This window comes from Drosophila biarmipes, chromosome 3R (genome assembly GCF_025231255.1).
Source record: "Drosophila biarmipes strain raj3 chromosome 3R, RU_DBia_V1.1, whole genome shotgun sequence".
NCBI classification, from domain to species: domain Eukaryota; kingdom Metazoa; phylum Arthropoda; class Insecta; order Diptera; family Drosophilidae; genus Drosophila; species Drosophila biarmipes.
Genome location: NC_066616.1, coordinates 26,421,950 through 26,439,932, shown reverse-complemented (window position 1 = coordinate 26,439,932; position 17,983 = coordinate 26,421,950). Strand labels below are relative to the sequence as shown.

At 50.3% G+C, this 17,983-nt stretch overlaps 1 protein-coding gene across 9 annotated transcripts in view; it reads left to right on the top strand.

Moving 5' to 3' along the window:
* LOC108024488 (homeobox protein prospero) overlaps positions 1 to 17,983 on the top strand; it is a 71,386-nt gene that overhangs the window by 32,927 nt on the left and 20,476 nt on the right. For 8 of the 9 annotated variants that reach the window (XR_007764649.1, XR_007764646.1, XR_007764647.1 and 5 more), the window contains exons 3-4: positions 10,375 to 10,419; positions 11,448 to 17,526. Coding sequence is in view for 5 of the 9 variants with exons in the window: in XM_050888966.1 (XP_050744923.1) it covers positions 12,374 to 17,526 (5,153 nt within the window). In the remaining 4 variants the exon portion in view is untranslated. The remainder of the gene's footprint in view (positions 1 to 10,374; positions 10,420 to 11,447; positions 17,527 to 17,983) is intronic. The other variant, XM_050888970.1, reaches the window with a different exon arrangement.

The following is a 17,983-nucleotide window of genomic DNA, read 5'->3' as shown; positions in this document are numbered from 1 at the left end:
GCAGGCGGCAGCTGGTAGGCACTTGCAGGAAAACCAAGACATTACGCAGGGGATCGACTATTTTGTACCGTGTTTTTTTTAAGTTTTTATTAGAAATTTTATAAGATTTTATAATGTCGATATAATTAATACAGTTTCATTTTTTAAACTAAGAATATTAAAGATATCTTATACAAAGACAAAATAATTATTTTTTTTATTTTCCAATGATGTTATATTTCCGTGCAATTTTAAAAGTATCTCTTTTGTGGCAACAACAAAACGCATTACTTTACTTTTTATTTATAAATTCGATTTTTTCAAATAAATATGTTTAAATTAACTGAGTAATTAAATTTATTTTTAACTTTATAGATGTTTTTAAATTTTAGTTAGGAAAAATAAACAGTTTTCCAGAGTTCCTATACACCCCACTTGCAACGCCTTCCACAGGGCACGCATAATTTCTTTTCTTTGGCTTTCACTTTGTTTGAGCAACGTTGCAGCGACTTTTGCCAAGTCGCTGGGAAAATATGCCGCATTCACACACACACAGCGGGCCATGCACACACTTGCAGCCGAACAGTGGGCCAGAGTCAGCGAGTCAGACTGCAATCTTGCCTTCAATTAAGCTTTGACAAGTGCATTGCACACAGGAGCAGGGGCGGGCCACCGAGGGCTGGGAAAAGGACTTCGGCAAGGAGAAGAAGTCGCAGCAGCAGGAGCCGTGGCAGGAGCAGTCTTCCACAAAGCGCATAAATATGAATGAAGGCAGGACGATGGACTCCTTGCCGTGAACCGGTGGCCAAAATAAGAAGAAAAAAGCAGCTCGACCCGAGAGCACGGAGTGAAGAACTGGAGAAGGAAACGCAAATAAATGAATTGCACTTTTCCTTTGCTCGAATTTTCTTCTGGCGCCCCGTTTCAATGGGCCGCGCCTCAATGGCAGTGGAAAAACTTTGCATATTGTGTTTATTCTATGCCCGCGGAGATAAAGAGAGCTCCGAGCTCCGAGCTCCAAGCTCCCAGTCAGGTGGAAGTCGGAGGCAGCCTTTAATTAAGCGGGTCCAAGTCGCAGTCCGCTGGCATTATGCCTAGATAATGGCAAGGCCGAGCTGAAAGGGGGCCACTGGGCGCGGGCTTGGGGGGAAAGACAGATATGAAATGCAAATTATGCGGCGAATTGTGTGCTCATTAATTAAAATTGAACTGAAACTCAAACTGGAGCTGAAACTGAAACTGAGGTAAGAACACAGGGCCTGAGAAAGTTCATCAGCCATCAAAGCGCCAGCAGCATCATTAGAGCCCCGGCCAGCTTAACCAGCCAAATTCCAGCCATTCCAAATCCTTCATCCTTCATCCTGGATCCTTCATACTGAAATCCTCACTGTCCACGCCACTGCACTTTGAGGTGAACACTCAAAAGTTTTTTGCGCCACGGCTGAGGGAGATTTTGTTCGAGGGGGGCTTGGGATTTCTGGCAAAAATATTATACATATATTACATCTGGTCTGAGGGGTCTGAGTCAAAATGCAAATCTTGCAGATTTTTAATTTCTTTTCAACGAAAATTTTATTTTCTGTTTGCACTTCTTGTTGTTCGCCCAGGACGCTGGCAGGACCAACCCTTTTTTATTTGCCCGTCTGCCAAGGATGCTGATGGCTCACCCCCACCGCCCTCGAGATGCCTTGCTGCTTTTAAGCTTTATTATTATGTATTATAGATTCATATTATGCACTTTTTAATTTTTTTGTCTGCCATCTCAGGGCTTGAGACTCTCCAGACCGACAGCCCAAAATGAAATGCGTTTTGCCTGGCGGAAAAAGGGAAGGGAAAGCTAAGCTCTGGAGGAGCAGGGAATACCCTTTTCCATCTTATTTCTTAAAAATTCGAAGACTAATTATTACTTGATTATGTATTTAAATTGAAATAAAATAATAAATTGGGGAAGCACAAACAAGACAACTATTTATCATTTTATTTAAGCCACAAAATATTCCAAATCATTCCTTAATAGTTACATAATTTTTAAGTGGCCTCCTAAAAATATATTTTTATCTGGAAGAAATGAAAAAATTTAATTTTATGTTAAATTTTCTTATAATTTTACAGTGAGTTCTCAAGAAACATGTTGTATTTCACAGAAAGACAGCTAAGCAGCTGCTTAGAAGCACCCATTACATTGATAGGGTATTTCATAAAGCATTTTGGACTGGGTAATGCTGCTGCAGTCATTCCTCAAATGTCCTTGGCAGAACCACCCTTCTGGCCTCTCCGGGCGGCAGTGTGGGTTGTCTTCTGGTTGCATTGCCACAAGTCGCTACTCGAGATCCGAGACCCCAAACCCAACCCCAAGAAACCTTTCCTTTCGATGCCGCCTCCTTGTTCTTGTGCAGTGCCCTTCAAGACTTTTCCGCCCGCCCTCCTGGCTTCCATTCGGGGGCGGCTTTTGGGGTTGCATCTGTGAGATACATTCGCGTAATGAATTCGGCCCGAGGGTAGCGACAATGAACTTGCCTGCATTCGCGCGCCCCCCACCTCCCCCCAAAAATTGCCAGGGCGTTGACATGTCAAGGCGAAGTATTCCGAAAATTACTTGCAAGGCCCGGGCCGAAAAAAAGGAACAGGACTTCACGCTTTGCTTGCCAGGAAGTCGGGAGGAAGTGAGGTCCTCGCGAGGGGGAGGAAAAGCGAGTATATTGTTTTCAACCAGCTGGGAACCAAACCTGCCGAATCATGTAAAGCTATGCCGGAAAGCGCCTTGAAGCAGAACCAATGCTGCCGAAGGAAACAATTTCCATTTCCATTTGCATGGCGAACGCAGATCGCAGATCACGGGGCCCGGAGAAAGAGGCGAGGGTGCGCTTTTCACACGGTTTCCGACCCAAGGGTCGGTCATAATTTTTAATAATTTCCTTTTGCTTAAATAGTTTTTCCTTCGGCCTAACAAATTCCCACCGCAGCGGACAATTGAAGTGTTAGATGCAAAGATCCAATTGCCAGCAAGTGGCTGTAGAACAGTACAGATACGCACAAGATAACTTGATTGCACTAATTTGAGTGCAGCACCCAGAGAGCGCAGATACATGTGTGGATGTGTATGGTTCCCATGGCGGACTAGTTTCATAGTTCCGCATTGGACAATTGTCGGTTCCTTCTTCGCAGGGCCGTCCAAGTTGAGAACTCAACTGGTCTGCTGGGGGTTGCTTCAATCAACTTCTGACAAGAAGTGTTAAATCTGCACTCGCTGCAATTGCAGCTGGCGGCCGCTTTATTAGAATATCCGGCAGCTTAGGCTGCCCAGTGCCAGTCTGCCCTGGTCCACATAGTCATAATTCATAAATCAACTAATTCTGGAGTCGTTGGGCCAGCACATCAGCAGAAACAAATAACACCGCCCTCCCTTCCCAAAAATAAATAAAAAAAACGAAACAGAAATCTGTGACCAAGACAGAAAAGTTCTCAGGCTCGGCGACGTCGTCAGGAAGACACAACAATTAAAGGGTTTCGAGTTGCCTTAATGAACCGCAGCCAGACAAAAGGTCAAAGACAAGACCATCATCATCGTCAGCGAAAACAAAGGCCTAGAAGGCCCAAACCAAAGGCAAACAAAGGTGGGCCCCACACTCGAAAAACGAAAGGGAGAAGACGTCACGGCGGTTGGCTGCACTTCCTGGCAAGAAGCAGAAGGCACAAGAACCCAGAAGACGCCGCTGGGTTTCAGTTACCGGGTCCCAAGATTTCTCCCTGCCCCAAGATGAGTGACCTCCCCTAATTGAGCGTGAAGCGATGCAATACTTTGACACCTATATGACACATGGACATGGACATTCGACAGGGCCATCGGCATTGCATTGACATCGAAATGGATATATGGATTGTGCACTGCAGACTACCCCCTAAGACAGCCGACGGAACTGGAACTGGACCCGGTGGACGACACTAATGAACATTAATGTTCGTATTGTGTAATGTCGCGACTTTAATGTAAAGTGCAATGAAGCAATGCAAGGCCAGGGGGTAGTGCATCCACCGGATGCACTCATTAAGTGCTGCAGCCTTTGACTTGCAGGCCCGAAAGAACTGGACGCAAATGCCGAGCTGAGTTATGATGCCAGCTGACGAGCTGTCAGAAGAGTCATCGTCGTCCACCGAGGAGGAGGTGGATTGGATTGGATTGGATGGGTTGGGTTGGGTTGAAATGGAATGGAATGGGTTGGGGTAGCTGCCCGACTGGACGGCAAGTGGTTGTTAAGTCTGATTCACGGCTCGGTTCGGAAATCAGCGGGCAGCACGTGTTCCCCTGCCAGCTCTCGTACCCTTTGATCTGGCCAGGGGCCACTCAAATGGGTAGGGGCAGCACCCTGTAGCCCACCCACCACCCCCTTTGGTTTTCCTCGCGAAAAACCATTTTCCACAAATTTAATTCCATTAATGTCGCAGGCAGCGCCTTTCACTCGCTGGCGCTCCTCCAGCGACCCTTCACAAGTTCTTCAAATGTCAAGCGGCCGGGGCTGGGGCCGGGGCCGGGATTCGCAGGACTCGCAGCATTCTCCAGCAACTAAATTATCATAATGAATCTCGCAACTACTTGAGTTTTGTTTGCCCGACTGGTAAACTCAACTTGGTCCGAGCTGGGGTTAAGCGATGGCTCCTCTCGGCTCCTAACGGATTTTTAATTGAAACTGTCACTTGTCGAGGAGCCAAGGATGATGGCCAGGATGTTGGCTCAAAACCAGGATAGCTCCCCTCCTCCACCCCTTAGCTGAAGTAGTTTTCATTGCAATTACGAAGGAATTAAATGCTGCATGGAAGACGAGAGGAGAGAACTGCAAAAGTTTTCCAAGAATTTCATCTCCGATGCATAAATCAACAATTGTCTGTCGCCCTCAGACATTTCCATTGTTTGATCAAGAAAATCTTTTCCATTTAATCCATACACAAGGGAGGAGCACGAACAATGGGAATTGAATTTTATGCTTTACAAGATTTTATTGCGACTTTTTGACTCGACGCCTCCGACAGCTCGCATCCCCCAGATCCCCAATCCTCCTCCGATTCCCCGATCCAGCTTCGTTACGAAAACGAATCGCAGTGCGCCTTTATTAGCAGCAAATTTCATTATTCAAGTCAATTTGCCTCGGAGATGCCTCGAAAACTTGCTCGATAGTGACCCCCCACTTGGCTGGGCTCTTTGCCTGGGTTCAATTGAATTAAATGCAATCAATTTGTTGATACGCAGATGAATTTAAACAAATTTAGCCCGAGTGTGCGGCCAGCGAGGCGGCCGAGGATGACTCAGCTGCCATACTACAGTATATATTGTCCGGAGCCCAAGGGTCCCGAGTCTCGGGTCTCGGGTCCCAGGTTAGTCACTCCGGCGGGTCAAACGACACCCAAGTGCCGTCCAAGGCTCTGGACATGCAATCAAAGCCACCATTCTCTGGCGCAAAAAAAGTAAAACAGGACTACAAGATAGACTACTAAAAGGGAGTCCCGTGTACAACCTCTAATTATCTCAAGCCATGACATGGAGTCATTTCTCCAGTCCCGACCAGTCGTACACGTATCCTTTTAATGCCAGCGCTCACGCTGAAATTGAAACTTCAAATATTTGTACGCGGCTCAAGGACTCGCCATGTGTGGGTAATTTCCTTAATAACCGCCAGCCTATCGCATTAACATATCTCGCATTTGTCATAAAAATAAGTCAACCACCAGCGCCACCCACCTTTGAAACCCACAAACTGGCCCAGCTGGTCTCCGCGGCGGAGGCGTTTTGTCAAGGAAATAGGAACCGTATGCCCCCTTCTAGTGGGCGGAAGGAAGTGTTTATGCCTGCCCATGTGCGTCTCGTAATGACCACCGGCTAAATGGACACATTACGCCCTGGACACACGAAAAATTGAATTATTCAAGCGACTTTGGAGGCGTCGCATTTGGAGCCAAACGACATTGCGTGTCAAAGTTCTGCTCTTCCCCAAACTACTACTAAACTCTGGCACTCCCACTCCTTGAAACTTATGCCCAAAAGCGGGGCCAAGAAATACGTTACAAAAAACAGCCGGCCCACAGAAAGGTGGAAAACCCAGCCGAAGGTGCCTTAAAGTTCCACTGGATGACTTCGAGACTCCGTTTACGCTCTGTGCTCATACAGCACACGCCAGAACCAGGACAACCCATACCCCCCGTATAGCACTATACCATATACCATTACGAGCCCCGAACCCTTAGGAAACGTAACGGCCGGCGATCGACGACAGTTGGTTTCCCAGAGCGTCTTCAAGACGTTCGAGGGGGTGACTTACTTATGAGGCAAAGACTTTCGACATCTGCCAGCTGCACGGCTCTACCTCTGATTGCAACGTTAATAATGCAAGCGAAGAAGAGGGTTACTGCCACGCACCAAAGCGGATGTGCCAGCGAGGGGGGATATGAAATCACTGGGCCTGGAAAAGGGAACTCTAAGTACTGTAGGAGCATATAGAACTGCCATCGCTTGACGGGACTGTACTCATTATTAGCTGGAAGCGAGTGCAAAAAGCACTTACGATTAAGAGCCGGGGGATTGGGGAGGGGGCAAGTATCATTTGGCTAACGCTTGAAATTGGCTTCGTGACGCTTATCGCGATCAATAAATAATATACGAGCAGCTCTAGACAGAGACGGGTAGCGGCAGAGATATAGATACACGAACGGAACGACATCGAGGCGGAAAACAAAAAGTATCTGCCAGATACATTTGAGTAATTTGCGTCGTTAGTGCCGGAAAGAGAGGCAAAATAATAATAATAAAAGAAAGTACGCTTGATTACAATGAAAATGTTTTTAATGCCCGAGCTCCTCTTTCCCCCTCGAGCACCCTCCCCACACACCCACACCGAGACAGAGAAAGATATCTGCATAGATAGGCGAAGCAAAAGGACACACGTTAGGCATGCATTTTCCCCCTGTTTCTTTCCTTTTTTTTTTTTTTGTTCGATATCAAAAGCGCGATAAGCACTAGACACGAATGTGGGGAAGTGGGCGGCAGTGGAAGTGGGAGTATGAGTGGGTGGCAGGTGCAGGTGCAGGCCTGCAGGTTGGACAAAAGCCCAATGGAGGCGGGCAGAAGGAAAAGCCTGGTGGAAAAGCCTCAAAGTCGAACCAGTCGCGACCAGCGACCACTGTCCAAACAAAAGTCTGGAAAAATGAGCAGTGGGAGCCGACTTGGCCACATATGGCCATTTTCTGGCTGCCATTGCGTGCCTGGCCCGAATACTAGTACATATCCGTATCTGTATCTCGGCGAGCTCGTGTCTATATCCGTCGTGTGTAGTATCCCAGGCTGCGAGTGTACGAGTGTGTGCTATCTAATCAAGCGCTGAAAGACAATAAAAGCCAACAACGCAGCCACGACAAACAGCGACCACAAAAAGTGCTTATGTCTGAAAACAACAGCAGGACAAGACCGCCGAGTTGGGTGGACGCCAATAGGATACCCAGGAATTGGGATAATTTCAGATATCTGAAGTTACAAATAGGTCAGCAAATTCAAAACTCAGGGCAAACTATGAGATATGAAACCGAATATTAATAAAAACAATCTTGAATTATATTTTACATAAATATATTTTAATAATAGTTTCTAATATATAAATACACAAGGCTTTTAAACAAAACATACTATTTTGGAAAAACCACATTTTACTAATTTGTCATTATGATCCCCTGGCACATCCCCCCAATAAGCATGAATACCCCTTTATGAAAAATCACAGAGCGTTCCAGGCAACCTACTTCTCTCCCTGGCTAAGTGCAGCGGGAAAACCTTTCGCTGGCTCCACTCGAAAGTATCGCGCGGATGTCGTATCTATGGCCCGCCATATGGCGACCAAACGCCGATATCTGTGAGAGTGTTTCCATGTACGAGTATCTGTATCTTATCTGGCAGTCGGGGTATTAGCCAAGGAGCGTGCACCTCATCCTCCTCATCTACGTCTCCTCCTCCTCCTCCACCTCAGGGCCCCCGAAAAACCAGCAGTAGCCATAACAATAACTGAGACTGGGCTGACATCACAATAATTCGAGTTTACTGCATTGCAATGCCGCTAGAGAGGGACCTTTTGGCAAGTTCTCGGAAAACTTTTCGCATTAAATCCCTGTTTGAGACAGCCACTGGAGAAGGCAGAGAAGGACATTTTCTTTTAGCACAATTCGCTTCACAAAGTTGCTGCCAATTCTTGTGGAAACGACTGCCAGCCAACTTTGCGGCAACATAATTTTAATGTGCTTGCGGCAGGATTAGAGAGCTGGAAAGCTGCAACTGCATTGGCAGCGAATGCCAACACACAAGTTGAAAGGTGTTTCTGAACTTTATTGATGTCGTCGACTCCGGGCGACTTCCGCACCACCCGTTAGGCAAATAGCATTGGGATCAGGTAAAAATCGGTTCCCCGACTGGATGGATGTCAAATGCCACCACCGAGCACGCCCCTTGGTTCCGTCTGCCTGGCTTCTTCCTTCTGACCCTGCACCTCATACTCATCCTTGTCCTCCACCTCCTTACTCCACCTCCTCCTCCTTCCTCCAGTGATCGCCAGCTTGTGCGCACGCGCATTGAGGCATAGACTGTGAGTCCAGGTGTGCTCCGATCATCGCTCGCCGCTCGTGGCTGCCAAGTACGTGCCATAATAACACTTGGAAAAATAGTACTGACCTTTACGCTATCAACTCAACTATAAAAATGATTGAAATAACTTTACCTGTCTTTAAAAATCAGCTTTTAAAATTTTACATAATTTTACGTGTATTTATTTATTGGAATTAACGAGTATAAACTGTTCTTTAACATTAATTTAAGTTATTCTTTTAAAATTAAAATAGTAATCAAATTAAAAAAAAAATTAAGTACTTATTATTCAAATAAGTTAATAATTTTTAATCTTTATCTTTTGAAAATTATTAATTTAATTTTATATTATCATGAGAAATAAAGAATTTAGTTAAAAAGACAATTATAATATTTTTTAAGAACTAAAAGATCATTCTATAAATTAATGTTTTTAAATATCAAAGCAGTTAAAACCCTCCCCCATTTTCCCCAGTGTATTGCAACTCCCCTTCATATCAAGCAATCGTTTGCGATCATCAGCTGTTGGCTGTGGCGATCGTTTCCTTCCGCATCCGTAAAGGCATAGGGGCTGCAGAATCCCTACCGGTTTCGCGTTGCTCTTCGTGATTCCCCCCACCATTTGCTCATTTTCCATTTCCAGCGAATCTCAGCTCGCCAGATTGCTATTTTATCTGGCAAAATGGATCTTTCAAGCGAACTCACAATGCCTAATTGCCACTAGTTTAGTTTTGGGACAGTTTTTTGTGTTTTAACGGATTTCAGAGTCACTTGACCGTAACACAGTGCCACCTCGCCCCCTCGCAGGCACTTTTTATGAGCCAAAGCATATTTTAATGATGACACCCGACCACGAGAAGGAGAGCAGTATGAACAGCACACATGGCCGTGCCACACTTCGGTCGTTTGTGCGATGAGTACATTACCGTGTGCCGCGATCTGTGAAGGCACATTCCAAAGCACACTTTGAGATACATGCATGTATATGGTAGTGTGTCCCTAGCACTGCCCCTCCACAAAAACCCGGCGCCTCCCTCATTTCCAGCGCATGCAAAGTATCCGCCGAAGCCAGCGTTTTCCATCGGAACATGAACGGAAAATGTGTTAAGGTCGTAATTATCTGCGCTGCCGTTTGTAGGTGGAAGTTCGCCTCAGCTGGCAACTTTCTTTGCTCCTTGCTCTCCTTTCTTCTCCTGGGCGCTAGTGCCATATGTTGGTTTCTATGCCCTCCTTGCGGGGTTGAAGTTAGAAAGACCCCTTGATAACGCTGCTAGACCAAGTCCCTAAGTGCGTTGAACTTGGAAATGCCAACTGTCTATCGTAGGAGCAGTTGAAGAGTATCTAAAGAAAGCGTTCCTCAAGAAAAGGTTGACGACTTGAAGAGGCAATTAGGTAGTTTTCTCCGACTCAAGTATGCGGGCACGTGGGCGCAATTTACCTATCAGATGGTTTATAAGATAAAAGAGCCTGTGGTATTTACAAAGAATAAAGAAATAGATTTTATACCCTAAAACTGAAACTCGTACTTTATTTCAATGCAGATTGAATCCTCAAGTTCAATTATTAGATTGTTAAAAATTGTTGTAGTAAAATAAACTATTTATTTTCACTTTTCATTTCTGTACTACAGATTACAAATTTAAAGATATTTTTATATACGAAATATTATACTATACTAAAATCACAAACATTCTGTATGTGTGTAAACACATTGAGTTTGCAGTTATAAGTTTAAATGATTTTTGCCTCCTAACTAACGTCCTTAATTTCCTTTTCTATTGCAGGAGGATCTATGATGGACGACAGAGAAAAATAATGCTTTGTTTGTGGTAATTTTGACAATTCCAATGTCCCGATCTGCTGTGCATAGGAATGCCCCGCCCGTTCTCTAGACCAAGCCCAACCAACTTACTAAGTCCCGCATAGGGGTGGCTGTTCCTGCTCCTGCTCCTGCTCCTCACCCTCCTCGGGTTCGTTCTTGTCCCTCCGGGCTGTCCTTGCAAGCTGCAGGCTTGCGAGGAAGTACAGTTGCCGAAAAAGGGATCGAAGAACGGAGGGGTGGCTGCCGTTGACATTGACTTGGGCCTACGGGCTGCAGTCTGCATTCCATTGCACTCGCAATTGAAGGGTCCGAAAGTCGAGACCCGGCCTGCCAAAGGGGAGGATTCTGTTTCGTGGTTCTCTATTCTTGGGAAATGCACATGGTCCCTAGACACACTAGCGATATGGAAAAACGAGCATTTAAGATACACACACCAAGTGTGATCGATAGTCAATGCTTTGACGCATTTGGCGAGTTCCAAAGTCCCCATATTGATTATTTCGAGTGCTTACGCATTCGACCCATGGCCATATGCAAAGTATCTATGTGTCTATGTATCTCTGAATGTATCTGTGTCTGCGGCAGAGAAAAGTAAGTCAAACTTGTTTATCAGCGAAAACGAAGTGACTTATCTTTATTTTGTACAAAAACAGAAAGGGGCGGGTACACACACTCTGACTCACACCCCCAATCACACTCACACACACACAAACAGACTGGGCAGAGAATAAGCTCAAGTGGAGAAATTAGATAAAAACCTGTCTCGGTTGGGAGGAGGGTCGAAGGGTGGTTAGCTTGTGCTGAATTAAGGACACCACCATCACCCCTCGAAACCCACCCACAGCCTCGCAGGACCTGAACAGCCATCCCCTGGACAGCCCCAAGCCGAGCACCAATCAAGTGGCCACCCAAACCAGAGGCTTTTGGCCAGCCACTTTTACTTTCCATTTAAACACTCGCCCCACTCTCAGCTCGCCCATTTTTCCCACACACAGCAGATGTACCCTTAACTTATGCCTTCCATTAATTTTACAGAAAGATTTTTTGAGCGCAAGCAAGGATTATTAAGAAAACGAAAACCAAGCCAAACCAAACTAAAAACCCAAAAACGACAAAAAATTGACACGAAAAAAACGAACTAAAATCTCAAAAATCGGGCTAAGCATCGAAAAACATCACTTTTGAGTATCGAAAATCAAAGCGAAAATATAAACAACAAACTGGAAAGGAGCAGAAAAGAACTAGACGACGAGTACGAGCAGGGGAGTCAAACGAAGGGAAATACAAATCAAACCTAAATAAAATTAAATGCAAAGGACATTCGCATGTGTGTGGTGGTGGAAAGAAAATTCAAAACAAAATTCACAATTAGAAAACGCAGGAAAAAACGTAGAAAACGCAGACACAAATCGAGCAGCAACCAACTGTCAACAGCGGCAAGAATTTTGAACTGGAACATTTCGACCAAAAAGTTGGGCGACAGCAAAATTTCAACGTTTGGCGCACTACAACAGCAGCAACACAGCGGCAACAGCAGCAGCAAGGACATCGCGGCCAGGCAGCCAGGATTGCAGGATTGCAGGAGCGAGCGGTTTTGAAAGCGCAGCACACATCGATAGGACCTTCTTCAACCATCTCTTCGTCTCCCTTTACACGGACTTGGTCTACGACTCGAACAAGGATACGCTTAGAAAGCTAGAAAGCCTTAGCCAGGACTTAAACTTGAAATCACGCATACGCCGCGGCGAATTCTTTCGCCCGCTCTCACTCTCTCTCTCGTTGCCCGAAAACGGAGGGGAAAAGCCCGGTGAAAATTCAGCCAATCCGAAGAAGCGGAGAGGGTGACGACTTAGGGTTGCTGAGGGGAAAGCAGGGAACGCAGGGAACGCAGGGCAGGCAGGGAAGGCAGGGAAAGCGGAGAAAGCCGGGAGAGAGCTGCTGCTGCTGGTGGGCATCATCTTATGATGTCATCGGAGGAGTACGAGGCGGACTGTTTTGGTTTGTACAGCGATGAGAACAGCGTGCTGCTGAAGGCAACCGAGCCGGAGACAACAGCCGTCAAGCAACAGCAACAGCAACAGCAGCAACAGCAGCAACCACCGCCGAGCAACCACAGCAACGGTCACACGTCACCACTACCCATACAAGTCAACGGCGACGGCAGCGCGGCGAATTGCGGCGAGAGCGCCAAGACCACCAATACCAATACGACGGGCAGCAGCACCCATACAGAGGCAGACAAGGAGCAAGAGAGAGAGAAGGCAAAGGAGAAGGCCCACGAAGAGGAGGCCGCCGAGTCCGACGATTCCGACGACGACGTCGTGGTTGTGCTCGAAGGCTGCGAAGGCAACGCCAGCAGCAGCAGCAACAGCAGCAGCAACAGCAACAACAGCAACGCCAGCAGCAACAACCACAAGGCAGCAACCACGACGACGGCGGCAGCAACAACAACGACGACTCCGACGACGACGACGACGACGACGGCGGCGAACGCGAATCGCAGTGGCAGTCGCAGTCATCGCAGCGCCCGCAGTAGTCGGCAAATCAGTCAGTCAACGGCCGTCGGCAAGACAACAACGTGCGCGGCTAAAAAACCAACAGCAACACAGGCCCAAGCGCCCACGCCAACAGCAGTTAAGCACACGACGAGCGTAAATAACGGTGGCTCAAACGGAAACGGAAACGCGAACAGCAAAGTGAATAGTCGTCGTTCGCGTCAGCGATCCTTGAGCAAAGACATTGCCATTAACCTAAACCCAAACAATCAGCAATCGAATAGCAACAGTAATAGTAATAGCAACAGCAACTGCAGCAACAACGGCGGAGCAACGGCAACCGCTGCTGGCTTCATGAGTAGCGCTGCCGCGGCTGCTGCGGGTGCCGCTGGTGGAGGAGCCCTGTTCCAACCACAATCGGTCAATAGCTCGGTGAACAATAATAATAGTAGCAACAATACGCCGGCTGCCACAACCGCCCACTCGCACACCCATTCGCCCAGCAGCAACTCACCCGTTTCGGGCGCCAGTTCGGCATCGTCCTTGTTGACGGCCGCCTTTGGCAACCTGTTCGGTGGCTCCTCGGCCAAGATGCTCAACGAGCTGTTTGGCCGCCAAATGAAGCAGGCCCAGGACGCGACGAGTGGCCTGCCCCAGAGTCTGGACAACGCCATGCTAGCCGCCGCCATGGAGACGGCCACCAGTGCCGAGTTGCTCATCGGCAGCCTCAATTCCACGTCCAAGTTGCTGCAGCAGCAGCACAACAACAACAGCATTGCTCCCGCGAACAGTACGCCGTTGAGCAATGGCACAAATGCCTCGATCTCGCCGGGATCGGCCCACAGTTCCAGTCACTCGCATCAGGGTGTCTCCCCGAAGGGAAGTCGCCGTGTCTCCGCCTGCAGTGATCGCTCCTTGGAGGCGGCAGCAGCCGATGTTGCCGGTGGCTCGCCACCGCGGGCTGCCTCAGTGAGTTCCTTGAACGGTGGTGCCAGCAGTGGGGAGCAACACCAGTCGCAGCTGCAACACGATCTGGTGGCCCATCACATGCTGCGGAACATACTGCAGGGCAAGAAGGAGCTGATGCAACTCGATCAGGAGCTGCGCACGGCCATGCAACAGCAGCAGCAACAGCAGCAGCAGCAACTCCAGGAGAAGGAGCAACTGCACTCCAAGCTCAACCACAATAACAACAACAATATTGCTGCCACCGCCAACAACAACAACAACACCATGGAAAGCATCAATCTGATCGACGACTCGGAAATGGCGGACATCAAGATCAAGAGTGAGCCGCAGACAGCTCCTCCGCCGCAGCAATCGCCGCATGGCAGCAGCCACAGCAGCCGGAGTGGGAGTGGCACCGGGAGCCACAGCAGCCTGGCCAGCGATGGCAGTCTGCGACGCAAGTCCTCCGACTCCCTGGATAGCCACGGGGCTCAGGATGAGGCGCAGGACGAGGAGGATGCGGCCGCCAATCGATCGGAGAGCCGGGCTCCCGAGGAACCCACCCAGCTGCCCACCAAAAAGGAGTCCGTGGACGACATGCTCGACGAGGTGGAGCTCCTGGGCCTACACTCGCGCGGCTCCGATATGGAGAGCCTGGCCTCGCCCAGTCACTCGGACATGATGCTGCTGGACAACAGCAAGGACGACGTCCTGGACGAGGACGACGATGATGATTGCGTAGAGCAGAAGCGTGAGTCTGGCAGTGGATGCCTCAAGAAACCGGGCATGGATCTGAAACGGGCCCGCGTGGAGAACATTGTCTCCGGCATGCGATGCAGTCCGTCCTCTGGCTTGGTCCAGGCTGGACAGCTCCAGGTGAATGGCTGCAAGAAGCGCAAGCTCTACCAGCCTCAACAACACGCCATGGAGCGCTATGTGGCCGCCGCAGCTGGCCTGAACTTCGGCCTCAATCTGCAGAGCATGATGCTCGACCAGGAGGACAGTGAGTCCAACGAACTAGAGTCGCCACAAATCCAGCAAAAGCGCGTGGAGAAGAATGCCCTCAAGTCGCAGCTGCGATCCATGCAGGAGCAGCTGGCGGAGATGCAGCAGAAGTATGTGCAGCTGTGCTCGCGCATGGAGCAGGAGTCCGAGTGCCAGGAGCTCGACCAGGATCAGGATGTCGAGCAGGAGCAGGAGCAGGAGCCTGACAACGGCAGCAGTGACCACATCGAGCTGTCGCCCTCGCCCACCCTGACTGGAGACGGAGATGTAAGTCCCGCCCACAAGGTGGAGGTGGGTCAGGAGCGACCTGGTTCCAGTTCGCCCTCGCCCTCGCCTCTGAAACCCAAGACCTCGTTGGGCGAGAGCGGCGACTCCGGTGCCAACATGCTGTCCCAGATGATGAGCAAGATGATGTCCGGCAAGCTCCACAATCCCCTGGTGGGCGTAGGCCATCCTGCCCTGCCGCAAGGATTCCCACCGCTGCTGCAGCACATGGGAGATATGTCGCATGCAGCTGCCATGTACCAGCAGTTCTTCTTCGAGCAGGAGGCTCGCATGGCCAAGGAGGCCGCCGAGCAGCAGCAACAGCAACAGCAGCAGCAGCAACAACAACAGCAGCAGCAGCAACAGCAGCAGGAGCAGCAGCGACGCTTCGAGCAGGAGCAACAGGAGCAGCAGCGACGCAAGGAGGAGCAACAGCAGCAGATCCAACGCCACCAGCAGCAGCTGCAACAGTTGCAACAGCAGCAGATGGAGCAGCAACATGTGGCGGTCACTGCCGCACCAAGGCCGCAGATGCACCACCCGGCACCCGCCCGCCTGCCCACGCGAATGGGCGGCGCAGCGGCCCACACCGCCCTCAAGTCGGAGCTGTCCGAGAAGTTCCAGATGCTGCGCGCCAGCAACAATAGCTCCATGATGCGCATGTCGGGAACGGACCTCGAAGGACTCGCCGATGTGCTCAAGTCCGAGATCACCACCTCGCTGTCCGCTTTGGTGGACACCATTGTGACCCGGTTCGTCCACCAGCGGCGACTGTTCAGCAAGCAGGCGGACTCCGTGACCGCGGCTGCCGAGCAGCTGAACAAGGACCTGCTGCTCGCCTCGCAGATCCTCGACCGGAAATCGCCGCGCACCAAGGTGGCGGACAGGCCCCAGAACGGACCCACGCCCGCAACACAATCAGGTAATAATGGTTCACTACTCCTAGCTAATAGTCAAATGCCCTCCCAAGCGCCTGTGTCGAGTGGTGGGTCGAATGGGCAGCAGCAACAGCAGCAGCAGCAGCAGCAACAGAATGCCCAGCAGCAACATGCGAGTGCGCAGCAACAGCAACAGCAGCAGCAGACGTCGCAGCAGCAACAGCACCTGCAACAGCAGCAGCAACAACAGCAATCGCATCCCCTGCTGCCGCCCAACTGCCAACAGCTGATCTCCGCCCCCCGCCTAAATGGCAGCCAGTTATCCTTCGCCTCGCCCGCCGCTGCTGCAGCCGCTGCAATGGGTCTGCAGATGCACCATGCCGCCGCAGCAGCAGCAATGTCCGCCCAGCAGCAGCAGCAGCAGCAACAGTCGGTTGATCCCAATGCGAATACTAACCCAAACAACGGGCCAGCTGGGCCGAACCCCACTAACAGTAGCTTAAGTACCCTTAATATACCGCCTCCTCACATTCGTCCTTCGCCCACAGCGGCTGCCATGTTCCAGGCGCCCAAGACGCCGCAGGGCATGAATCCGGTGGCCGCCGCCGCCTTGTACAACTCGATGACCAGTCCCTTCTGCCTGCCGCCCGATCAGCAGCAGCAGCAGCAGACCGCCCAGCAGCAGCAACAGTCCGCCCAGCAGCAGCAGCAGAGTGTGCAACAGCAGACGCAACAGCAGCTGGAGCAGAACGAGGCGCTCAGCCTGGTGGTGACCCCGAAGAAGAAGCGCCACAAGGTGACCGACACCCGCATCACGCCGCGCACCGTCAGCCGAATTCTGGCCCAGGACGGTGTGGTGCCGCCCACCGGTGGACCCCCGACCACGCCCCAGCAGCAGCAGCAACAGCAGCAGCAGCAACAACAGCAGCAGCAGCAGCAACAACAGCAGCAACAGCAGGCGGCGAACGGCGGCAACAGCAATGCCACGCCCGCCCAGAGCCCGACGAGGAGCAGTGGAGGAGGTGCCGCATACCACCCACAACCGCCGCCACCACCACCACCCATGATGCCCGTGTCCTTGCCCACCTCCGTGGCCATACCCAATCCCTCGCTGCACGAGTCCAAGGTCTTCTCGCCGTACTCGCCGTTCTTCAATCCCCATGCAGCCGCTGGCCAGCCCACGGCCGCCCAACTGCACCAGCACCACCAGCAGCACCACCCGCACCACCAGCCCATGCAGCTGTCCTCCAGTCCGCCGGGCAGCCTGGGCGCCCTCATGGACTCCCGCGACTCGCCGCCGCTGCCCCACCCGCCGTCGATGCTCCATCCCGCCCTGCTGGCAGCCGCCCACCACGGCGGATCGCCGGACTACAAGACCTGCCTGCGGGCCGTCATGGACGCCCAGGATCGCCAGTCCGAGTGCAACTCGGCCGACATGCAGTTCGATGGCATGGCTCCTACTATATCCTTTTACAAGCAAATGCAACTAAATACAGAACAGCACCAGGAGTCGCTGATGGCCAAGTGAGTTTCCACCTAGTCCAGCACCGTGTGCAGCAGAGAAAGATGGGTTCGGGGTACAGTATAGCACGGTAGTAGGGTGGCAGAGGTAGTTAAGAGACCAGGTACTTAACCCCACCTGGTCCGGACCTCGCTTACAAAACGAAACCAATCAAGTGTCTTCTTCAGTTTATTTATTTCCCCAACTAAATTCTTTTATAAAATGTAATCAAAACCTTATTTATTGCCCCGCCGCACACTTAAGCCCCCAAAGGCTGGCGAAGGGCCCCCGAAAGACCCTCAAGTCATCATCATCATCGACTTGGCCTGGCTTGAGTTGCATTTCGCAACAGCCACAGAAATGGGGAAAAAAATCAATGACGAGCAGCCAATCGAAAGAGCTGCACTCGTTGGCCTCTTACTAGCCCCCATTGCCATGCCCATTCTACTTTTGATTCCGATTCCGATTCGGATTCCGATT